The following is a 26409-nucleotide window of genomic DNA, read 5'->3' as shown; positions in this document are numbered from 1 at the left end:
CATACATTTACAGTGCAAACCTTTTTTTCTTTACACAACCCAGACTTGAAAATAGAAACTACACCAAAACCCAAGGAAATAGAAGGAAAAAAATCAATGGAAGCTAGAGGTCAGTAAATGTATTAAAGGATTAGGGCCATGGAGTAAAGAAAAGAATTCTAAGAGACTCAATTCATTAGATGAGATTGTTTAAGCAAGCCAGTAAGCAACGGGCTTGGGAAGCTCTAGGGTTTTTGTTTTGTAATATTTTTACATTTTTAGCCTCTTAATAGCTGACTTGCATATTTGGTCAATTAATGTCAAATCAATAGAGCATATACAATTTCAAGTTCTTAAAATAAAAAAGACTCAAGGCCAGAGATAATATCTAAGGGCTCACTGGCTGTATCATCTTATCCACTTGCCGCATTTCTCTCTAAGGCCAACCTCCTTGACTTACTCTCAGTTCTTCAAACATTCCAAGCTCTCTCACACCCCCCTCCCACCTTAGGGCTTTTGCATATGCCTGTACTTCCAATGTTCTTCAGCACTGCAGTGTACTTCAGTACCTCCCCTCCACTTCCCCACCCTTAATCCATCAGCGTTCTTGGATGGAATCACCAGAAGTTGACTCTGGCTGATTTAAACTTATATAAGTTTAAATAAGTAAGTATATAAGGTGGTTCACAGAATTTCAAGGAAGGCTGGAACACCCAGGTTTGGAGAACAGGAAGAAAACAAAGCTAGACAAACAGAACTTGAAGCAAAATCACACCTAGAAACAGTCAGAAGAAATTGCCTTTGCCTCTCAATGCAAAGCTCTCTTAGACTTCAGGAAGTCATTGCTCTAGAAACTCAATGTTGCTACCACAGTCATTGCCACTAGAAGAAATTCTTGGCACTGCTTCTTGGTATCACTGGCTTTTGCCTTGAGCAGGTAACTCTATTTGTCCAAGCCTGGGTCATGTGCCTAAACCCTAATGCAAGGAAGGCTAGGAAAGTGAGTTAGTGGGCTTTGGAGAATCCTGCCTTCTACAAAGATTCACATAGTGGAAAGGCCTCGAACATAAGAAAGGAATGCAGATGCCAAAAAGCCAGAAAATTCCATCCCTTCTTCCTCTGCTTGCCTTTTCAAGATGGGCCACTTTAGAATTCAGATCTTCATTATAATAACTTAATCAGTTAAGATCAATACACTTGATCTTAAAAGATTTTCTGGGGCACCTGGTAGCTCAGTCAGTTGAGCGTCCAGCTTTGGCTCAGGTCATGATCTCCCAATCTGAGGGTTCGAACCCCACGTTGGGCTCTGTGCTAACAGCTCAGAGCCTGGAACCCGTCTTCAGGTTCTGTGTCTCCCTCTCTCTCTGAGCCTTGCCTGCTTGTGCTGTCTCTCTCTGTCTCTCAAAAATAAATAAAAAATATTTGTAAAGAACTTTTTAATAAAAAAACGATTTTCGGTCTGTTATCTGCACCAGGTTTGTTCCTTCATAGCACTATCACAGTTGATCACTATTTATTTGGACTCTATGGTTCATGAGTATGGGGACCTTGACTGTATTATTCACATGTTTCCTAGTACCCAGGACCATGCCTCACCCCGAGCACTCTCAGTAAATAGTTGTTGAATGAAAGAGTAAATGTGTTAATACTTGGAAGGCAAAGACTCTGTCTGCTTAATTTTCATTAGATTAAATGTAGCTTTACATTGAAGAAGGAGTTTCCATAAATTACATGGGGGATTAATTGAATTACTTTAACCCAGACCCGTAGTCTTATTATTCAGCGCAATACCATATACAATTTTGCATTTCCATTAATTTTTTTATTTGGTGGTAATATTTACCTAACTGGCATGTTATCATGCTATGGATTTTCACTCAGCAATTTCTGCTTATAATTGGCCACTTCTCTTACCTGAAAATCTAGAGATTATAAAAACGATTTTAAAAGATATATCTTGTTCTCTGTAACAAATCAGATATCATCTGGCGTGCTGTTATATGCCAAGTGTTTTCTTACCCAGAACTTCATAATTGAAATCCAGAAGTGGCAAAAGTGACTAATGGCTTTCTACCTCTGTCATTATACCTTTGTAGGAATGTCTTCCCCACTGTTACACTGTTAGAGCCCTTAATGGTGCTGTGTGCTTTTATCAACTATAGCACCTGAGTAAATGTTTTTAATTCACCATTAGCTTTACAGTTATGAGTGTAGCCACTCAGTGGCCACTTCCATCAAGCTGGCTCCCGGCCCTGTGCTTCTAGAGTGTGAGCATAATCTCGTCCTTCTCCACCACAGAATCTGAGACCTTGACTTCTTACAGATCTTTGCATTTTCCAAAATATTCAACATAGGTCTGGACACACATTATTACTTGGTGAATGTTGGCTGCATGAGACTAGTGGCTATTTTAAGATCTCTCTTAAATGTGCACATGTTCTGTCTCCACATCTGGGATAGTGCTCTGTAGGCATTGCCACAGTAACCTCAGCTTCCCTATCTCACAACCCCGGGAAGTCTAGAGCTTAAACTACATGGGCTTTTAAGGATCCTTATCCTGCTTACAAAATTGTGTGCCGGGGCACCTGGGTGGTTCAATTGATTAAGTGTCCGACTTTGGCTCAGGTCATGATCTCACAGCTCCTGAGTTCGAGCCCTGCATTGGGCTCTGTGCTGACAGCTCAGAGGCTGGAACCTGCTGCGGAGTCTGTGTCTCCCTCTCTCTCTGCTCCTTCCCTGTTCAGACTCTGTCTCTCTCTCAAAAATAAATAAACATTAAAAAAAATTGTGCACAGTATTTTGTGTGTAGGTGAATTTATTCAAAGAGAGATTGTGTTTTTCATCCACCTAGCTAATGGGTTAGAAAAGTTTAAGAACTACTATTTCAAAGGCTTCTAAATCTCAAATTATCTGTTGGAAGTATAGGTAGAGAAAGATTCTCCCTACATGCATGCTTTCTCTATCCTTGTATTCCCTGGAAAAGTAGTAAGAGTAGTAACAGTAATAAACATAAACATCATTGGACACTTACTATGTGATAGTCACTTTTCTTAATACTTTTCATGTATTTCTTTTTTTCCTTATTTTACCCTGAAACCTTATGAAATAGGTAAGTCAGCTACCAAAATACTGTTTTAAAATATAAATTAGAACATGTAACAACTCTGGCTAAAAATGCACAGGGGCACCTGGGTTTCGGCTCAGGTCATTGTCTCATGGTCTGTGAGTTCAAGCCCCACATTCAGCTCTATGCTGACAGCTCAGAGTCTGCTTGGGATTCTCTCTCCTCTCTCTCTGCCTCCCTCTCTCTTTCTCTCTCTCTCTCCCAAAATAAATAAACAAAAAAAAATGTTAATGTATCAGTGGTTCTCTGTTGACATCAAGATAAAACCCAAACTTATTAGCATTTGTAATGTGAACCCTGACTCAACTTCTACCACTTTTGCACAGTGGGCAGCTCCAAGAGGTAGACTCTAGACCAAGGTCCTTGGGACCCAGATGGCATCAGTTTTCAGTTTTGTTTTTAAACAGCAGAACCTTAGGGGCACGTGGATGGCTCAGTTAAGTGTCCAACACTAGATTTCAGCTCAGGTCATGATCTCACATTTTGTGAGATGGAGCCTGGCATCGGGATTTGTGATGACAATGTGGAGCCTGCTTGGGATTCTCTCTCCCTCTCTCTCTCTCTCTGCCCCTCCCCCACTCACATATTTTCATTCTCTCACTCTCACATATATAAAAAATCATTTTAAAATACCTTTAAAGAGCAGAATCTTTTTCTTTTTTTAACTAACAAAACTGTTGTTAACCCCAGTATGCAAGATAGGTTAAGACCAGTATCTTATCAGCATGGATTTATTTAACACATTTCAGCTTTATAATATTTAACATTTATGTGTTATATGTTAATCAAACAGCACACTTTTGATAAACACAAACATTTGAAACTGGAGTTAATGGTATTAATTGCGGTCTTAACAGAAATGTAAACACTGAAGAAATTTGAATCAGAGGCTTATGGACTTCCTAAAGTACTTGTGCAGAATTCTGGGATTCTATGGAACACAGTTTGACAAACGCTTCAGCATTAAGTTCTTCACATAAGGTAAGCCTTTCTCAGCCTTAACTGTCCAAACACTGCTAGAGATGCTGTATTCTTTGATGTCACATTTCCTGTGTCTGCTATATGGATGTTCTGAGAATATTTGGATCTTTCTGAGGGGGTTTTGTATCCACACCCATGTGAACACCTTTCTCTCAAGGGCCCTCTAACTCATCTTTGCCAACTCCTCTTCTGGGTCCTGTTGTCTCACTACCCACAGCCATTCACTGTTAACATATTGGTGAATTTCCCTCTGGTTTTTTCCCTGCATAGTTGTTTACAAGTACTTGAAATCCTACTTTATATATAAACTTATATTCTTATATTTTTCACTTACATTATAACAAAGTGTTTCCCCACCTCACCAACTCTTCAGAAACATAATTTTAGCAGTGGTAAATGTTTCCACCGTATTGTTTCTACCACAATTGACTCGTTATTCTCTATAGCTGGACACCAGATTGATTCTAATTGTTCATAATTATTTTTAAAAGTCATGACAATGTTTATAAATACTCTTTTTAGAGTTATTTTTGTGAAATGGACTTTCAGGCATTGAACAAACTGTTTAATGATGCAAACATTAACATTTTTTTTTTTTTTAGAGAGAGAGAAATCTCTAGCCAGGGAGAGGGGTAGAGGGACACAGAGAGAAAATCCTAAGCAGGCTCTGTGCTGTGCACACAAGGTTGGATCTCACAACCCTGGGATCATGACCTGAGCTGAAATCAAGAGTCAGACCCTCAACAACTAAACCACCCAGGTGCCCTGCAAACATTTTTAAAAAATTATTTTCCTAAAGGCTGCAAAAATGTGTAAGCATGTAAGAATATCTGTCTACTTATTGAGGCCTAGAAATTTTACATAGTTTCTAACTTGATAGATATACAAAGTTATATTTCCTTGTTTATATTTGCATATCTACACTAGTAGGAACTGAACATTTCTACACATATTAGCCATTTGTAGTTACTCTATTGCAAACTATCTTTTTCTTTGTCTATTTATTTCCTAGTATACTAGTAATTTTTCTATGATTTCCATGAGTTCTCTGAATGTCAAAAATAATATATAAGCAGTACACTTATTGATTTTAATCCAAATGTTTTGCTATACAGCTGCCTGAAAACAATATATCAGGCATCACTCCTATTTTTCCTTGTTCATTTTGTTACATTGAGAAAAGCAAGATTCTAGTTTGTGACATCCAAACTATTAGATTTGTAAATCTGTAAAGTCCAAAGTAGAAAGTACTACTATAAACACATTGTAATTCATCCAAAATGCAACAGCTATTTCTTTCTTTTTAATGTTTATTTGTTTTTGAGACAGAAAGAGCTTGAGTAGGGGAGGGGCAGAGAGAGAAGGACAGAGGATCCAAAGCAGGCTCCGTGCTAAGAGCAGTGACCCTGATGCAGGCCTTAAGCTCACAAACCATGAGATCATGACCTGAGCCGAAGAAGGATGCTTGACTGACTGAGCCACCCAGGCGCCTCTCAGTGACTATTTCTTGAAAACCCATTATGGGCTGGACATTGTTCTTAGTGCTAGGAACACAACAGCACCAAGCAAGATAGCGCCCCTGCAGTTTACTGACTTTACTCAGATTCAGATAGCTTGATAGTCTAAAATATACCTGAGAGCAAGCCCCCTAACTGAAGGCACAAATACTGTCCTTTTGAAAGTGTGCAATTATTCAGAGAAAAGCTTCTTAGGCAGTAAGTCAAATTATGAGCGGGCTCCTAGTGAGAGAATTACAGCCAGCACCCAGTGACAACTGAGTAGTAACCTCTCTGGCCACAAAGCCCTAGAAGCTGACGTTGAGATCATTTAATTCCACCTACTCATTCCTTCCTTTCTATTCCAGTCTCTAAGATTAATTAGGTCCAGGGTTAGGGAAATATAAGGACGATGGGACTTTGTCTGCCTAGAGTCACCCTTAATACTAATCTACTTCCCACCTTATACCTTTAGCAACGATTTAAGGCCAGGTGTGACCAAATCCCTGCATGCCATCCCAATTCTAGGAACATATCCCTCCCTTGCTGGCTTCCTTCATCACTATCTAATTTTCTTCTTACTCTATTAGCTCTTTGAGCCCAGGGCTCTCTTGGTTAGGGGTTATCCCTGTGGCTGGAGTCTTGTCTCCTGCTGCTGCATTTCTCTCATGAAGACCGTCTGCCCGGATCTGATGCTTGATGGTCATGCTTGCTGCAGCCCGCTCACTTAGCATCACAGATGCCTTTCTGTTGCCTTCAGAAAGCATTTAAGAAATGAAATCAACAGTGATAGATGAGAGAGATAAGATATGAAAAGGATGATGTTGCAGGATTGTGCTTGGATGACTGAAGGAATGATAGTTTCATTCTGTGAGACTAGAAACAGGGAGGAGCAGTCTTGCTGGTAAAAATGACAGGTCAGTTTTGAACATATTGAATTTGAGGTTTTTCTGAAGGATGTCCAGAAGATACCTAGTGGAGAGCTGGATGTGTGTTTTAAGAGCTCAGGAGATAGTGTTACATTGTATAAAAATTTCTCAGTATGTAAATATAAATATATTTATATACCATATATATTATATTCATACATACACACAGACAACACTTTAAAAGCTAAGCATCTGTCAATGATCAAGATTTCTGGAAAGATCACTGAGCAAACCAAAGTTCTTTTTCCATTATGCAAATCTGTACATTTTGTTAATCAACCGTTCTGTATAATTAGAAGCTCATTTCCATGTTAATGTAGAAAGTCTTAACCATGCTGAAATTTGCCTAAAGTCAGTAAGGTCAAATGTTGAATAAATATTTATTCAAAGAGGAATATTACAGGTCAAGGCTTCTAACCTGAAACTTAATCAATCGGGTCTGATTTGAACTTTATGTAGGGTTTGTGGTTGTTTAATGATGTTTTGCCTGCCAATCAGTAATTATTTTCTGCCCCTCCATTTGAAAGACAACATACTGAATACCTGAGAGAAACTTTAAAACAATAATACAAGATTTGATTCTACCACAAGAAACTAAATCGATACAAGAGACTCTGGGGGCAAAGGAGTATCTCCCTACCACACTTGGGGGGTCATATACTCCTTTAATGGGGCACTCATAATTCCCATTACAGTTAATGGGAGTTGCATGTGTGTATCAGGAGGTGCACAAGCCTTGCTGTCTCCAACAGAAAATGATTCCTTTTGTGTTGATCTTCTAGCTGTGTTTTCATTCTACCTTTTAAAACCATTACACCTAACAGAGTTTTGAGTGCATTATAGGTAACTTTAAGAAGCCATCATTATCTTCTCTCTCTTAACCACATAATAGGGGGTAGAAAAGTGAGAGCACAGTATATACACCACGCTGAGGAGAAGGAACTTGCCTTGAATTTTTGAACCCTCAGCCTATTTTCTGTAATGCTCAGTGGTGAATCACTCTTAAGTGCTCCATCATTCACTAGGATATGTGCTTCCTGCCAAAGGTTACCAGATTACAAAAGTATCCTCAGCTCAGAAGGGACTCATAATTCACCATCACCTTATTTTGACACTAAGAGAGAAAATATGTGCATCAAGACAAGTAGAGGAAATAGTGAAAAAAAAACCTATATTAAGTTAACAATGCAGCAAACACTGCAAGGGAAAAATACAGACTAGAACAATAATAAGGATAATAGAAAAGTAATGCTATTAAGTTAGGAGGAGAGATTTGCTGGCTGGCTCATGAACACTCCCCTGAGTGAAGATAGTTTCTTAAAGAACTTCATTTAGACATGAGAGGAAATGGGGAAGTTTAAGATAGTTCCCAAAGTTGGAAGAAAATAGGTAGTTGTGCCAATATCTGAAAGAAAAGGTCAAATACATTTTCTGAAGGTGAAGGAAGTATCTGGAAAATATGAAAAACACAATGACTTGGAAGATGCTGTTAACATGCAAAAGATGAACAATGTAAGGTCACAGAGGCAGGGTGGTAGAAACCTCACAAACTTAGACAATCAAAGTGAAATGTTAGAGGATTAATATGTAGAAAAAATGAGAGATACAATATTTTTGAAAAGGTCCTAAGTAATGCTGTGCACTCTTCGTTTGGTAAAATGGTCACAGGAATGTATGTCTTAAATTTTTTAAAAAATTTTATATCACATTGGTTCTTTTTTTAAATTTTTATTAATGTTTATTTATTATTGAGACAGAGAGAAACAGAGCACGAGTAGGGGAGGGGCAGAGAGAGAGGTAGACACAGAATCCAAAGCAGGTTTCAGGCTCTGAGCTGTCAGCACAGAGCCCAATGCAGGGCTCAAACCCACAAACCGTGAGATCATGACCTGAGCTGAAGTCGGACACTTAACCAACTGAGCCACCCAGGTGCCCCATGGAATGTATATCTTAAATTTTAGTTCATCTCATTTTAGCAAAGTTATAACCAAACAAGTGGCATTTACAGAAGAACACTAAAAGTGTAATTACCAGAAAGCTTCATGCATTGCTAAATGCGGCTACAGTTTTCTTTTTTGCAACATAATTTCATCATAAACTTTGATGAAAATCCATATCACAAGGTTGTCAACTAACATTTATTTTTTTTTTACATTTATTTATTTTTGAGAGACAGTGAAACAGAGTGAGAGTGGGGGAGGGGTAGAGAGAGTGGGAGACACAGAATCTGAAGCAGACTGCAGGCTCTGAGCTGTCAGCACACAGCCCCATGCGGGGCTCGAACCCACAAACCATGAGATCATGACCTGAGCTGAAGTTGGACGCTTAACCGACTGAGCCACCAGGAGCCCCATCAAACATTTATAAATGCTATAATTGACTACCTGGGACAGACTTACTGAAGGCCCTACAATATTTTGAGATGCCTGGATCACTAAGTAATGCAACACATTCCTATTCCTTGCAAATTCCTTCCTCTTCTGATTTGGGTGTGGTATCTTTCTGATGGTTTATATGTTGTTTGTTGGTTTAAGTGGCACAGTTCAATATGCTCCTTTTTTTCTTTACTTTTTTTAACTGAATATAACATATATAATAAAGAGGACCCTTCATAAGGGTAGAATTTTTTACCGATTATATAAATCCATAAAATATATACTTTTATAATGTTCAATTGTACAATATTTTATGGATCATATAAATTTATGTAACCTACACCTGAATCAAGATGTGTAACATTACCAGCATCCCCAAACCTCCAGATGTTCCTTTCCAGTCAATAACCCCATACCTTAATAGCAACTAATCTGATTTATAGCATTAGTGTTACCTGCTTCAACATTTCATACAAATGAAACCCTGAAGTATGTTCAATCTTACTTTTATAAAACTTTCCATAAGTGAACCTATTGAGTTCAAGTGCAACTCTGGGTATGAATGTGTTCAACAAATGCACTTTTCCTCTTTTTCTACCCTCTCTTACAAACTATTCTGAGAAATTTTAAAATGAAAATCCCCCAACCGTTCCCTCAAAACAAAAAACCCCTTCAGTACGATTGCTTCCTATGCTCCTCCTCAGCCCCGCCAGCTTAGGTAGGAATGACATGGTGGTTTGAGTTAAGTAGTATCTGGAGTAGTAACTTTCCTTAGCTATTACAGTCTTTCTAATCAATGCTGATAAAAAGGTTTAAAAATTTTTTTTAATGTTTTTTTTTTTTTTTAAATTTTTGAGAGACGGAGAGAGACAGCGCGAGCAGGGGAGAGTCAGAGAGAGAGGGAGACACAGAATGTGAAGCTGGCTCCAGGCTCTGAGTGGTCAGCACAGAGCCCTATGCGGGGCTCGAACCCACGAACCATGAGATCATGACCTGAGCCAAAGCCAGACGCGTAACTGACTGAGCCACCCAGGCACCCCAATAAGGTTTTTTTTTTAAGTGTTGAAAATGAAATAAAACAAAAACTTGTGTGATTTTGTTTTGTTGTTGTTGTTTACACATTTACATATTTTTAAAAATTCAAATGAGCCACAGGAGAAAGTCTTTGTTTTACGCTAGATCCCAACATCTAATCCTGTTGTCTAGAAGCAACCATTTCTTGTATATCTTTGTAAAAACTGTACACACATGATATGTTTCTTCTTTTTTGCGCACATGGAATAATTCTAGACAAATTATCCTGTACTTCACTATTTTCAATTATAAATTTTATTGGAGATCATTTGTTATCAGCACATAGAGAACCACCAAGATAATTTTAATGTCTTTACACTACCTCATTCTATGGTGATACTCTAATTTACTTAATCAGAGTTTAGGATTTGAAAAAAAGGTAAGCATCCTTGTTTGGCCAGTATTTCTTTAATCACAAGGAGATCGAAATTTTAGGACAGTAAGAGACCGGAATTATCTAAAAGATTTTAGATAGCCTTTACTTCCAATTAAGTGGATGGAAATTCCAAACAATATCTGGATATTTCCCACACGACTTTCAGCTCCCTGCCTAAAAACAGGAGTCTTCAGCTGATGTAGTTCCTCGGGTTAGTAGGATCAAATAATAGCCCATGGTGTTACCAGATTCCACAGAATAATCTTGGCTATTCTAAGAAGAGGTATACTGGCCTTTTTTAAAAAGCTGTAGTTTCAAGACTGAAAATTTTCCTCCTGAGATCAGGAACAAGGCAAGGATGTTCTTTTTCACCAATTTTATTCAACATTATACTGGAAGCTCTAGCCAGAGAATTAGGCAAGGAAAAGAAATAAAGGTATTTTAATTGGAAAGAAAGAAGTAAAACTATTTCTGTTTATAAGTGACATAATCTTATATGTAGAAAATCCTAAAGAATCTATTTAGAGCAAATAAATCCAGCAAAGTTGCAGGATACAAGATTAACATGCAAAACTCAGCTGTATTTTTATACACTCACAATGAACAACCCCAAAAGCAAACTAAGAAACCAATTACATTTACAATAGCATAAGAAAATTAAATTCTTAGGTAAAATTTAACCAAGGAAGGCAAGACTTGTATACTGAAAACAAAATAAAGCCAAGTGTTGCTGCAAGAAATTAAAGGGCTAAATAAATGGAAAGATATGCTGTGATTATAGATGGGAAGACTTGATACCCAATCAGATCTAAAGGTCTCCACCAAAATCCTAATGGTCTAACAGAAATAGAAATATTCATCTTAAAATTTATATGGAATTTTAAGGTACTCCAAACAGCCAAAGCAATCCTGAAAAAGAACAAAGTTGGAGGTCACACACTTCCTGACTGCAAAACTTACTACAAAGCCACAGTAATCAAAACGCTTCCATCTGTCTACAACATTTCCTGATGTTTCCTTGGCAGTCAGTCCCTCTCTATTACCAGGGCAACCACTGATTTGCTCTTTGTCTAGGATTTCATAGAAATGCGATCATACAGTATGTAGTCATTTCTTTCAGGCTTCTTTGACTTAAATAATGTTTTCAAGATTCATTCATGCTGTTACACATGTGAGTAGCTCATTCCTCTCTGAGTTGAGCAGTTTTCCATTGTATGGATATATTACAATTTTATCCATTCACCAGTTAACTGACATTTAGGTTATATGCAGGGTTGGTTTTTATTTTGTTTTGTTTTCCTCTTTTTTTCAGTTTTTTAAAGGAAGTTATTTATTTATTTAACTTTATTTACTTATTTTGAGAGAGAAAGAGAGAGAGAGAGAGAGAGCAGAGGAAAGGCAGAGAGAGAGAATTCCAACCAGACTCTGCACTGTCAGCACACTGTGCACTGCGGAGCACAATGTGAGGCTTGAACTCATGAACTGGTAGATTGTGACCTGAGCCAAAACCAAGAGCTGGAAGCGTAACCAACTGAGCCACCCAGGCACCCCTCTTTTTTACAGTTTCATTCCATGGTGTCAAGTTCTACATTTACTCCATTTGCAACTAATGGGAATTTTTGAGTCTGTGGATTGGTGACTTTTGCCAGTTGTAAAAAAATTGCCTTTTCATTATTGCCTCTGCTCTCTTCTCTCTCCTGTTCCTTTTTAGAACTTCATTAGATGCTTGTTAGACATTCTCCTACTATTCTCCATGTTTCTACTCTTTCTTCCATATTCCCTTTTTGTCTCTTCATGCTGCATTCTGGATAATTTCTTTAGTTCTACCTTCCAAAACAAACATTTTCTCTTCTTGATCTACCCTGAGTATTTATCGGACCCTGGAAAAGAGTACAAGTGAAAGGCACATAGTATAGACATATTTAAAAGTCAGAAATCAAATTAACAAAGAACTAAATAAGATATATTCTCTCCTCCTATCTTGACAAAAGCCAGGTTTGAATTTAAAATACTTGGATACCTAAGAGCTCTGCCCTACCCTATGGGAGCACAGGGAATATTGACTCCTATCTGCCAACCCCAAACCCTCTCTTTTTATCCTCTGCTCCATTCTACACTACAATGGACATTGAATGTACACCTTTAGGCAACCAACCTACAAATCTAGATTCCATCACAGCCCATCTCATTCCATGAGAGCAATTTCTTGGCCACCTGGTGAGAGTGTGCAGGCTTCTCTCAGAGAAGAGACCCAGGGAAAAGTTCTGCATAAGGAACCAGAAGATGGCTTGGGACTATTTGAGACGGGAATTTCAGGCATCTCTGCTACCAGGAGTATGATCTATAAGGGGCATATAGATTTCATGACTGGCCATATCCTTAGCCATGCAGATTCCTGTGGCTGGATGAAGGCCAGAGCAGACTCCAAAGTACAAGGCCCAAGATTGGGTCTAAGGGTGGTACTGCTCTCTTTCGCTCAATTCATCTCTTTGCTCAATTCATGTCTTGAAGTTTTTCTTTTTAAATCACAGTTAGTGGGGGCTCCTGGGTGGCTCGGCCGATTGAGCGTCTGACTTCAGCTCAGGTCATGATCTTGCAGTTCATAGGTTCGAGCCCCGCGTCGGGTTCTGTGCAGACTGTTAGCTCAGAGCCTGGAGACTGCTTCAGATTCTGCGTCTCTTCTTTCTCTGCTCCTCCTCTGTTCACTCTCTATCTCTCAAAAAATAAATAAATGTAAAAAATTTAATGAAAATAAATAAATAAATTTCAGTTAGTATATTGTTGATTTTCAGAAGATCTAATTGGTTCATTAAAAAAATCTACTGTTATAGTCATATTTTAGCTGCTTCTTTTATGTTTTACAATAGTCAACCATATTTATTTTATATTCTTTGTCTGATATTCTAATATCTGAAGACTTTCTGGATCTTATTCTGCTACCTGTTATTTTGCTTGCTTGGATCTTGATTTTGGTGTTTTCTATTCTTGTGTGTTCTGTATGATTTTTCAGCTCATATTTCTTGGAATTTATGTGGAATTCTTCAAAGCATCGAATTATTCAAAGCATGGAAGTCTTCAAAGCTTGGAATAACAGGAGTTCCTATAAAGAGACTCATCTTTGCTTTTCCCAGGCACCTGAGTACATGACAAGTCTGGAAAACTTGAAACTAGATTTTTAGTCTATGTTTTGATGAACCAGTCAGATCCTGAAATTTCAGGCTGAAAAGCCCTGTGAGGGCCCACATGTGATTACACGGTCTCAGAAGTTTGCCTCCTTGTTCCCATTCCATTGAGTGCCAAAGTTGCTAGGCAATATCCCAAGAGTTGGGGTAGATTTCTTTTTTTTTTTTAATTAAACATCTTCTTAAGTTTATTTATTTTTGAGAGAGAAACAGAGAGAGCGAGGGAGGGGCAGAGAGAGAGGGAGTGAGAGAGAATGTCAAGCAGGCTCCGCGCTGTCAGTGCAGAGCCTGATGTGTGGCTCTAACTCACAAACCATGAGATCCTAACCTGAGCCGAAACCAAGAGCCGGACGCTTAACTGACTGAGCCACGCAGATGCGTCTGGGGTAGATTTCTTATATCAAGAATGTTTTGGGAGGTTTCCTTTTGTTTTATTTTTCGTTTTTTTAATTCTTTAACGTTTATTTATTTTTAGAGAGAGAGAGCATGAGCAGGGGAGGGGCAGAAAGAGGGAGACATAGAATCCGAAGCAGGCTTCAGGCTCTGAGCTGCCAGCACAGAGCCCTATGCAGGGCTTGAACCCATGAGTGTCTGAGCCATGCAGGTGCCCCAAGGAGGTTTCCTTTTGAAATCACAGTCTAGAGTAGGCTTTGAGCTTTGTCTTTCGTGATCTCCTGCCTACAAGCTATGAAAATTCATCAAGTTAGGCAAATGCCATCTAGGTTACCACCTTCTTTTGTCCTAAGTATTCTTTACTTTCTTGGCAAGAAAGAAGATGTTTTATCCTGCATTTTCAGTTATTTTCAGGAGGGAAGTCAGGTGGGGTACCTAGCCTGCTTTATTGCTATATATGTCTTATGCAATCTTAACATTTCTCCAGTCTATTTTTCTTAATTCCAATGAATTAAGAATTAATCCTTATTCCCACTTAATTCCACTCCCAATGCACTGGGTCATACATATATAGTTTCTGGCTCCAACCGAAAGCCTTCTAACTATATTCCCTAGTTCTAGTCTCTTCCCTGCCTCTTCTCTCCATCTCCCATCCCTTCAACCAAACTGTATCAATTAAGGTCTCTGTGGGAAACAGTTCACCCAAAGAGTTCAAATGAAGACACTCTGATGAAATATGTTACAAAAGGGCTGACAGAGATAAGGGAGCAAATAAGAGTTGATGAGGCACTTGGAGACTAGCTACAAGAGAAGATGCTAAAGAGACAAAAGGAGAAAAAAATTTCCAGAGCCCAGTGAAAGGTAGAGCCATGGAGGAGGGGCCACCTGGCAAGAGCTGTAGCCATGAAGGAATGAAGCTACTATTGGAGATAAAACATCTAAGGAGGGATGTATCTGCTTTCTGATAACCTTTTAAGCCTCTCATTAGTCAAACTCAACCATAACTAAGTTTTCAAAGAAGCTGGGGTCACTCCCCAGAGGCATAGACATTGGCAAAGAAGGGCAAGAAATGAGTCTGAGGGCCAAAAATACCACCACATCAGACTTTATTCACACCACTTTGAAACATCAAATGTCTAAAATGCCAACCTTACACCATCCTCCTACTTGAAATCTGTCCGTGGATTCACCTCATCTTTAGGACTAAATCTAAACTGCGATATGTGACTTTGCCCCTGCTTGTCGCTTCATTCCCTGGTTCTTATCCTCGCCTACAGCCATTCTGAATTGTTCCCAGATTCTGCAGTAGTCCATGCTCTCACACCTCTGTATGTTAGCCATATTCCTTCCTCTTCCTAAGTCAACCTTCTGCATCTTCTTTGCTTGCTTAGCTTCTATTCAACCTTCCAGAATCAAAGATTTAGCTCTGGAATCCTATCCTCCTGAAAATTTTCTTTCCCAGAGTGTTTCCATCACTTCTCTACAGAATCCCATCATAATATTTAGTTGAACTGAGTGTCCTGATGGATATGCATCTTAGTTCTTACATTTAGCATTTAAATATGCATTTTAGCTCTTACATTTAGCTTTTACAGTGGCACCCAGCACCATTCCAGGTACATGGTAGTCAATCAGTAGTAAAATTTCAAATCAAACAAAAACTAAATATTAGGAAAGAAGGAAGAAAACAAAAAAATATACAGTTTGAAATTTTAGGTTATGGGGAAATGTCTTGAAATTCAAAGAATTTTCTTTCTCAAGTTTATTTCTAGGATATCTATCTTGTATATAGCCAAAGTATATGGAAAATACTAGGTATAGTCCCAAGGACTTAGAATTTGAATCCTAAATTTGGGCAATGTCCCTCTAGAATTTAAGAAAAACATTTCTTTGGTGTTAGCTTTGCTTCTAGATATTCCTTTAAATTATTTAAATACAAAAATTTTTAATGTATATTGATTCATAAATTTCTGGTAAATTCATATTCCAATAACTCCCTTTTTTGTATATTAAAAAAAACCCAAACTGTGAAAACCATTCTTGTTTGGTTTTAATAGATAACATGATTGATTTCAATAGTGTTATCTTTTCAAAAATTCTTTAAGAGAAAATAAAAATGCTACCTACCACACTGCAACAAAGTACTGGAGAATTATTTGCAATGGTGATAAATATTTATTTAGCCAACTAGCTAAATAAATGTTATTTATTTATTACTGTTATTCCAACAGTAATCATTTTATTTGTGGGCTCAACTGAATATTCCACATGTACAAGATGAAATTTAGGAGAAAATACAGAAATTAAAAGCTTTTATTGCTAATTTCATAACTAGCACTCCAGCTAAGCAAGTTTACAACTGCCCAAGAATGCTAAAAACTGAATTTACAATTTCTTTTCTTTTCTTTTTTTTGATTAAACACAAATTGTCACCTTCCTGACAGAATGAGTTACACTCTGTTTTCATAAAACTTTAGTTTTATACTTTAGATATTGTCTAATATGCCACATGACACCTCTATAAGGCATTTTCCCCCTAAGGCAGGTGTATATAGCCACAAAAAAAAAAAAGTTCTTCATGTGCAGTGTTATATACATATGTTCATAGCCAGAAAATAGCCCTTCTTAAAATCCGGCCAATGTTGAGTCAAAGATATATAACTTATACAACAACACTGTGAGCGCTGACCAAAGGACAGCCAGTGCTGGCAGCTCCGCTCTGCGACACTGAAGATAGTAGGCCTCGTCTTGGGAAACCGTAAGCCTAAAAAAAAAAAAAAAAACCACTACACCTCCCAGCATACTTTGCGACTATCTTTGGCCGTAACTCCCAGAATGCAGTGCTGGCCGCACGCAGGTTTCCCTTATATCTGGGGATTGTAGTTCTCCCTCTCTGGTCGTGTCAATCTGTAAGGCAAGGGTGGTGGTTGTTTATCCAGTCCGAGAATATCAGGCGTATTCTTCTAATTTTTAGTAAAGTGGAAGCTCTTCGGGCCCCTGGGCTGACTAAGTTCTCTGTCTTACCTCTTGGTTTCTACTTTACAGAGGTAAGTCATAGAGGGACTGCAGTTCCACGCTGCGGGGCCCCACCCCTGCTTTCTGGAAGCGACCTCGTTCTGGTGAAGCTATTTGTCCCTAAGCTTTCGCCGTAGTGGCCGCCGCCCATCTCTCTTTGTGTGTGCATCTGGAAGCCGCGGGGCTAGTGTCGGCGGTTCTCGGAGTTGGGGGTGGAGGAGAGGGACCTTACCGCGTCGTTGCAGGCGGGCGGACACTTTTTTATCCCGCCAGCTTACAGGTGGGTTGACTCTGCTTCCCTCAAGGCCTTTCTGCTTGTCGCACGTCGGGGCTCAAAGGGCGGTTTGGCAGTTCCTGCTGACCGCCTTCCCGGCCCGGCCCCTGATGGAGAGGCGAGGAGAGCCAGGTGCGGTGACTCAGGAAGGCCCGGGAGACAAGCCCACTTTCTTCCCTCCTTGACCCACCGGAGGTGGCCGGCGGAGCCTCGAGTCTTGCTCGGCCCCAAGTGGCCCCCTTTCCCAGACACCCTGTCCTGGACCGCGCCCTCTTGGTGGTGACCTCAGGGGAAGAGCTACTCCTCGCCTTGCTCCATTTTATAAATAAATTACTACACGGCGTTGACAGCATCTTCCGTCACCGCATGTGTTGGGAAGTACCCGAACGTGGGGGATGTAGCACAAAATTACGGAGACTTTGTCTTCCTTGTAGTTTTGAGAAAGTGAACTTGTCACTGGGAGCTACCGGCTGCGGAGGAAGAGCCGGTCAGCTGTATGTAGTTAAGCCAGTCAGACTTTGTTGTTGGGCTTCGACTAAAAAACACTTTAACTAAATACATATGGTAGTTAATGATGCTAATTTTTGTGTTTTGCTTGTCTTGAATATTACATGTCAGTTTTAGAATTTACAGGAATTTTTGTCTGCATATTGTTTTCACCAAATTTCTAGGGATGAATGCAGAACTCTGGAGATAGATTTAATCTATGCCATATAGCCTAAGAGCTCCTTACTGCCAATCCATGTCTTCTGTTTTAAGAGTCAGAGACATTGTGTTAAATTTGGACATGTGGACATTAAAAAGCTTACTGTGTGCTGGCTACTTTGCTCAACCCCAAATATTTACTTATATACATTTTTTCTTTTTCTTTTTTTTTAAATTTATTTATTTTGGAGAAACAGAGAGTGCGAGCAGGGGAGGGTCAGAGAGAGAGAGGGAGACACAGAATCTGAAGCAGGCTCCAGGCTCTGAGCTGTCAGCATGGAGCCCGACGTGGGGCTTGAACCCACCGTGAGATCGTGACCTGAGCCGAAGCCGGATGCTCAACCGACTGAGCCACCCAGGAGCCCCTATACATTTTTTTCTAATGTTTCCCAAGTCTTAATATATATATGCTTCCATATTTGAAAAGTAGAGCTTATATGCTGTCTTTCAATCACAGTGAACTACGTGGCCTCTTGAGATAATGCTTTTCTTGTAGACTACTTTTTTAAAAGAGTTCAGCTTTTACCATCATAATGATGATTGTAAATGATTCTGTGTTTTTTTTAAGGTCACAAACATGTCGGACAAAAGTGAATTAAAAGCAGAATTGGAACGTAAGAAGCAGCGGTTGGCCCAAATCAGAGAGGAAAAGAAGAGGAAAGAAGAAGAAAGGAAAAAAAAGGAAGTATGTTGTCTTTTTTTAATAAACAATGTAAAACAATTGGATTAATATCAAATAGACTTTTATGTAATACCTTCAGAAGAGTTAAAAATCTAACAGTTGTGACTGCAAGTAGAGCACTGCATGTGAATTTACTGTAAGTAAATCAGATATAAAAAATGTGAAAATGACAAAGTTGATAAAATGATTTTTTTTACTGAATAAAATATTTCATATGGATTGATGTGTAAAAATTCAATTTGAATATTTCTCTTCTAAGAATATATTTATTAGATAAAATTAGGGATATCTACCTTGTATTAGCTCTTAAAATATGGCATATATATCATAACTTCATTTAGATTTTGAACTTACTTTTCTGAATGTTTTGCCAGTCTGTTCTAATAATTTGTGAGAATAAATATTGGCAAAAGGAAATATGTAATAGATTATTTAATTGGTAGGGGATTTGTTCTTATCTCCTTCATCATGAAATACTGAAATATTTTTGCCAAGTAGTGAGTTTGATACTGCCTTAAAGTTGGAAAGGTAGCTATGTCTTCTGATTTTTCACATCACCATTTCATTATGTATGGCAATTACACATTAACCCTGAGCTGGAGATATTTTACTAGCCCCTATGTTGAAATGTACATTTTTTTCCCCAGTGGAAACTATTTGGACAGATCTTTATAATTTTACAGTTTTAAATGGTCAGTGTACGATAATTTGTTCTAAGCGTAACATTAGTACCAAGGTTTTCTATTTGATAGCTAATAGCCAAGACTTCTAGAAATCTCTTAAGGGAAAAGAAAATCAGAAAAATGAAAAGTATAATTTATGTGCAGCATTGCTATGATGTTAAGGCCTGTAATTGAAGAATTTTCTAATTTATTCTGAACCTTACTGTGATACATTTTAGGAAAGTGGGAGATTTATGTTAGCTGTTTGATTAAAAGCTAACTGATAGAATGGTAGAGCCATTCCAAAAACAGTATCTATACTCTTAAACCCTTCAGTGCTGAAAGCATATTTGATTTTTGTTTTCCAGAGGTGGCCCTAAGTGGCATAAATTGCCTCTTAGGGAGATCTACTGCATGATATATAGCTAATTTAAAATTTAGAAAACATTATGAAAGAGTATTTAATAGTATTAAGTAGTGAGTCTACTAATATATTGCTTTATACAGGTAAATTATCAACTTGGTAATATAGCCTCTTTGACTATTTTGATGAAGCTCACTGATGACTTCTCTAAGTTAAAATGGTATCCTAGAATATTATGATTGACAAAATTCACTGCAGATAATTGTATGAATAATAGTTGTCTAACCAAAATAGGCATCTGAAGTGAATATATAACACTTCTTTTTTTCCTTCAAAAAGCTTAAATTTCACTTGAAATGTTTTGGATGATTTGAGATTATTGAGGCTTAATCTAGTTTAACTAAAGATTTTGCTAAAACTACAAATGGTTAAAATTTGGCAATAATTTTGCTATGCAAAAGTGAATTTTAACTTTACCAAATCCATCCATGTATTTATTGTCATAAAAATACTACCTGTAGTTTAAAACACTAAAATAAAAACTTTTCTCCAGATGAACTGACAAATATTCTCTACATAAAATTGCATAAATATAATGAAAACGTTGTACAAAAGTTTGAGATATTCATACTTGTTTTCATCAGACCACATTGTCCATTTTCTTAAGATGTTTTACCTGTTAAATAATTTAATCTTTTTTTCCCATACTGTTGTGATATTTATATCTAAGCTTTTGTGCCTCTAGGGGAGGTTTCCACAATGCCTAACCATGAATAACAGTTTCAAACTATAGATAAATAGAAATAACTGTACTTTTTTATGTTTATTAAGTAAAAACTTTTGTGGGAACTCCTTCATTACATATCATTTAGAGATTACTTACTAAGACTCTATTGAGAATGGTTTTCATTTAATGATTATAATGTATATTCAAAACTAAGACCACTCTCCCAAGTATACATTATTAGTACATTAATTAAAATACACTTTTTTGTGAGGCGCCTGGGTGGCTCAGTCAGTTAAGCGTCCAACTTCAACTCAGGTCATGATCTTGTGGTCTGTGAGTTCGAGCGCCACATCAGGCTCTATGCTGACAGCTCAGAGCCTAGAGCCTGCTTCAGATTCTGTCTCCCTCTATCTCTGCCCCTCCCCTGCTTGCACTCTGTCTCTCTATCAAAAAAATAAATATTAAAAATTTTTTTAAATACACTTTTTTGTAAACAATGTTTCATGCCCTATGTAAACTTAAGTTTTTAACTTTAAAAATATAGACTGATCAGAAGAAGGAAGCTGTTGCACCTGTACAGGAAGAATCAGATCTTGAAAAAAAAAGAAGAGAAGCTGAAGCATTGCTTCAAAGCATGGGGCTAACTCCAGAATCCCCCATTGGTAAGGATAAGAATATATCCATTTATAAGAGATAGAAATAGATTTTATTCAGCTCAGATATATCTGAGATGAATGAGTTGACTTTAATATGTTTTGCATATTTTTCTTGTGTCTCTTAAAAATGATTAATCTTATAATTTCTTCAGAATTATCTTTTCACATGTGCAAGTACATGGTTATTTTGTTTAAAAGAGCTGCAAGATCAGGTGTACTTATTAACATACAGTGAACAACCAATTGACTTTTGTTGTTCAATCAGTAATTTATTTCAACATTTGTTGACTAAGTTTTCTGAGCTATACTGCATTTAGCTCCAAGATAACTGTGATTTCTGATCTTAACTCTATATTTCTTTCTGTAGGTTAAAGAGATAAAATGAATCAAGGTTCTAAAAGCATATTAGTATTCAAAGGTAGAGGAAGGAAAAGGTAGACTTCTGTCATTGCCAATAAGGGAAGTGGTATCGGTAGTTTAGTTTGGCAGTGATTTGACTTGTTCTGTTTTTGTGCTATTTATTTTTATAACAGTATTAAACCAAAAAGCTGAAATAGTAGAGATACTGAAGATAATCTAGTTATATATCAGAAAACATTAAATATTTAAAATAATTCTGAGCTGGTTGCTATTACATAGTGTTTGAGTTTGACATGGCCTTTGTCATTTAGGGTTAGTTTGTGGGCTAATTCCATCTAGTTCAGGGTACATATACTAGAAATAGTAACTGCTGTTTGCCTCTTGTGAAACTACAATATAACTGTTTCTAGAGCATATATTTCTAAAAGATTTCAAGATGAAAAACTGGTTACTCTCATAGTCTGCTTCATTGTTATTTCTTTCAGTTCATTTGCCTTTTCCTTATGGTACAATTTGAAGATTAAAATATATTAACTTAAATTGTCTTCATTTAATAATCTTGTGTTGTATAATTGCAATTTTAAAAGTAAATGAATAATAAAACTCTAATAAAATACTCTAGTAACTAAACCAAGTTGCTTGTTAGTTGCATAGTCTATCTATGATCAGTTTTTCTGAGTCTTTGGCTTTGTTTTTCTCCTATATAGGGATTTTTTTTTTCCTTTTCTATTTTTAGGATTTCATTTTCATGGAATTCACTTGCTCATGTTTCTCAGTTCATGTCCGTTATCGATTTTTGAAAGGACAGCCTTTTAAAAAATTTTAAAACTTTTTAAATGTTTATTATTTATTTTTGAGAGAGAGAGAACATAAACAGGGGAGAGGCAGAGAGACAGACAGACAGACACAGAGAGACATAGAATCCGAAGCAGGCTTCAAGCTCTGAGCTGTCAACACAGAGCCCAACTTGGGGCTCGAACCCACGAGCTGTGAGATACGACCTGAATTGAAGTCAGGTGTTGGGGCGCCTGGGTGGCTCAGCCGGTTAAACATCTGGCTTCGGCTCAGGTCATGATCTCACGGTTCGTGGGTTCGAGCCCCGCATCGGGCTCTGTGCTGACAGCTCAGAGCCTGGAGCCTGCTTCGGATTCTGTGTCTCCCTTTCTCTCTGACCCTCCCCTGCTCGCGTTGTCTCTCTCTGTCTCTCAAAAATAAATAAAAAACATAAAAAAAAAAAGTCAGATGCATAACTGACTAAGCCACCCATGGGCCTTTGAAAGAACGGTCTTTCAGTGTGTGGGTATGTGTTTTTCCCTCATTCCCCATCTCCAATTACATTCTCCTACCCAGTCTTGCATTTTTAACATAAATCCTTTTCATCTGTCTGACGTGTGCTTATGTATTTTAGTGTTTCATATTTATGTATATGTTTTACACACATAAATGGCATTATGCTGTATGTGTCATTTCTGTTTATTCCTTTTTGTCAAGCATCATTTGAGACCTATCCATGTTCCCAAATACAGATCAGGTATTTATTTTAACTGACACCTAATATTCCATTATATACTATATTTTCCCTGTTTCCCAGTCTTAGGCAATTGGATTGCTTTGCTATCATAAGCAACAATGCAACGAATATGCACTTTGTATTTGAGAACTGCGGAAGAGTTTCTCGTGGGTGTAAGCCCAAGAGTTGACTTGTTATATTATTTGTATGGGCTTGCTTACATTTATTAGACTCTACATACTACTTTCAAAAATGACAAGTTTACCCTCCCCTTACCACTGAATGAGAAAGTAACAATTTTTCCATATCCACGTCATTACTTGACATTCTCCAGCTTAACAATTTTTGCCATCTTGATGGGTATAAAATGGTATACCAAAAAAAATTTTTTTTAATTTATTTATTTCCTTGGAGAGAGAGAGAGATGAAGGGGGCGTGAATCAGAGTGAGAGAAGGGGACAGAAGACCCGAAGCAGGCTCTGTGCTGACAGCCGAGAGAGCCTGATGTGGGGCTTGAACTCATGAACTGTGATATCATGACCTCTATGGAAGTCACATGCTTAACCCACTGAGCCACTCAGACACCCATACCAAAATGTTTTAATATATCTGTTTATTGTGAGGTTGACCATTTCTCAAATATCTGTTATATTCTCTTCTATGAATTGCATATTCATATCTGTGTCCATTTACCACCGAAGTTCTTTATCTTGCTGTAGGAGGTCCTTGTATATTTTGGGGGAGGACTTCTTTGTTTTAGTCTTTTAAAAAGTCTTTTTAAAAAAAAATACCTCTCCCAGTCTATTACCTGTTAACTCTGTTTATAGTATCTTTCATTGAACTGAATCCTTCATTTTGATAATAGATCTGCCAATTAATTGGTCTTTTTTTTAATACTATCTTTGAGGACAATATGTATATTCTCCTACATTTTTTCTGTTAGGCTTTATAGTTTTAGCTTTCACCTTTAGATATTTAGTTTATATTTTTGAATATAGTATGAGGTAGGGATCCAATCTAGTTTTTCTCCATATAATTAGCTAATTTTCTCAATACTATTTATTAAATAGTATTCTATCTTTTCCCTCACTGATATATAATGCCAACAGTCAGTCCACATGTATTCATGGCATTTCTGGGTTCTGTTTTTTCACTGTTGATCTGATTTGTTTGATTCTATACCAGCAACCCACAGTTTTAATTACTGTGGCTTTGTATTATATCCTAATTTCCGATAGAAAAAAATCACCCCTCTCTTTTCCTCTTTTTCAAAATAGCTCTTGCTTAACAAGTTTTTCTTCCCTATAAAATATTAGTTTTAAGTTTCCCCTCAAAATCTCAAAATTTGCTGCACCATATGTTGCATTTAGTGATATGTTTTTAGTCTTTCTAGATCTATAAGATTCTTCACATTACTTTTTGCCCTATGTCATCAAGTTGTTGAAGAGAGTGGGCCAGTTGGTCTCTAGAATGCATACCTACTGGGTTTGTATGATGGTTTTTCTCACATTTAGCTTTTGTTTCACTGTCTTTTGTATTTCTTCTCCACTGGCAATTAGGTTTAAAAAAAAACTTGTTTGGAACATCTTTGGTAAGAATATTTCATAGCGATTCTGTGTACTTCATATTAGTACTACATTAGTACATATTAGTACTGATTCATATCAGTAGCACATATGCCTGGTTGTTGAGCTATTAGTGATGCCAAGATTGTACTGGGTCACAATTGTGACAGCCACATTTCTCCATCATAGTTTTATTTTTGTTCTCCTTAGGATTATCAAGTAATATCTGGAGGTGATACTTTGGCACCATGTGAATATTCATTTCTCCATCAACTTTTTACCAAAAAGTTTTAGTAATTCTTGGTGATCCTTATCTAAATCAGTTGTTTAATTAGAAGTTGCAGAACTGTTTAAGTAATTCGATCATTTCTAGCGCACTTAGTGGCTGAAAGTCTTCTGTAAAGAGGAGCTTTACATCAGTAACTAGATTTATTTGGTTACCCTGAATGAATTTCCTGTTAGAAAAGCAGAAGACATGCTTAATTTTTTTCACTTTAATTACTAATAGTCACCTCCAGGGATTGGCAGAGATTTTTGTATGTGTGTTTTAAAAAGATTAGCCAATATTTTATTTAGAATTTTTGTATATTTATTCATAAGTGAATTTGCCTGTAATATTCTTGAACTGTTCAAGTTCATTGCCCATCATGGTTATGATTTTATCTTTTTTTTTTAAGTTTATTTATTTATTTTGAGAGAGAGTAGGGAGGAGAGAGAGACAGAGACAGAGAATCTTAAGCAGGCTCCACACTCAGCTCGGAGCCATACTCAGGGCTTGATCCCACGACTATGAGATCAAGACCTGAACTGAAACCAAGAAACTGACACTTAACCTAGTGAGCCACTCAGGCACCCTTTGTTTGATTTTTAATCATGAATGGTTGTGGAATTTAATCAACTACTTTATATGATTATCTCAGCAGATATAATTTTTTTCCTTTAATCTGATATTGTGGTGAATTACCTATATCGGGAGAGAAAGAGTGCATGTGTGAGTTGGGGAGGGGCAGAGGGAGAGAGAGAGAGAGAGAGATTCTTTTATTTATTTATTTAACTTTATTTATTTATTTTGAAGGAGACAGAGAGAATACAAATAGGGGAAGGACAGAGAACGTGGGAGAATCTCAAGCAGGCTCTGGGCTATCAGTGCAGAGCCCATGTAGGGTGAAACTGATGAAACCACGAGATCGTGACCTGAGCCAAAATCAGGAGTCAGATGCTTAACTGACTGACCCACCCAAGTACCCTGGTTATGATTTTAAAATAAATTAGATTCTTTCCCCTTTGATATTTTGTAGAACAGCTTGTAAAAGTTAGACGTTACTTTTCCCTTTAAAACTTGGTAGAATTCAACTGTAAAACTGCCTGGGATTGCAACTTTTTTTCCCTGGGTAGTAGTTGAGAGCAGAGGTTATTCACCATTTCTAGTCTTCTTTTAAAGTTATAGTCTCTTCTGGTTCTCTATTCCTTTTTGTATCAGTTGATTTTTTTTTTTTTTAGTAATAATAACCATTTATTATCTCTCATGGTTTCTGCCTATCTGAAATTTGGTAGTGACTTAGCTGAGTGGTACTGGCTCATGGTCTCTCATGATACTGAAGTCAAGATGTCAGAGCTGCAGGCATCTGAAGGCATGCTTGGTGCTAGGATTTGCTTTCAAGGTGCCTCACCTACATGGCTGGCAAGTTGGTATTGGCTATTGTTAGTGGAAGGCCTGCGTTCTCTCCACACAGAACTGCTTGAGTATCCTTGCAGAATGTCAGGTTCTCCCAGAATGAGCAATCTAGAGATAGAGAGAACCGGGAAAAAGCTATTCTTTTTATGACTTACTCTTGGAAATCAGAGAGCATCAATTCCACCACATTCTGTCAATTGGAATTCACAAAGAATTTGGACATTCTTTAAAATTGCCAAAATTGTAACAAATTAATAGTTCTCTTTATGTTTTGAAATGATCATATATTTTTCCCCATTTAGTGT

The 26409-nt window shown here is 37.5% G+C and overlaps 1 protein-coding gene across 3 annotated transcripts in view; it reads left to right on the top strand.

The window, feature by feature from the left end:
* Positions 1–16786: 16786 nt before the first annotated feature.
* DYNC1I2 (dynein cytoplasmic 1 intermediate chain 2) overlaps positions 16787–26409 on the top strand; it is a 59619-nt gene continuing 49996 nt past the window's right edge. For 2 of the 3 annotated variants that reach the window (XM_029934388.1, XM_029934386.1), the window contains exons 1-3: positions 17069–17204; positions 18472–18588; positions 20883–21000. In XM_029934388.1, coding sequence (XP_029790248.1) covers positions 18481–18588; positions 20883–21000 — 226 coding nt within the window. In that variant the 5' untranslated portion in view covers positions 17069–17204; positions 18472–18480. Of the gene's footprint in view, positions 16957–17068; positions 17205–18471; positions 18589–20882; positions 21001–26409 lie in introns of those variants that run through there. The other variant, XM_029934387.1, reaches the window with a different exon arrangement.

This window comes from Suricata suricatta, chromosome 3 (assembly GCF_006229205.1).
Source record: "Suricata suricatta isolate VVHF042 chromosome 3, meerkat_22Aug2017_6uvM2_HiC, whole genome shotgun sequence".
Taxonomy (NCBI): domain Eukaryota; kingdom Metazoa; phylum Chordata; class Mammalia; order Carnivora; family Herpestidae; genus Suricata; species Suricata suricatta.
Note: the sequence above shows the minus strand (reverse complement) of the source record. Positions and strands in the feature narration are given on the sequence as shown.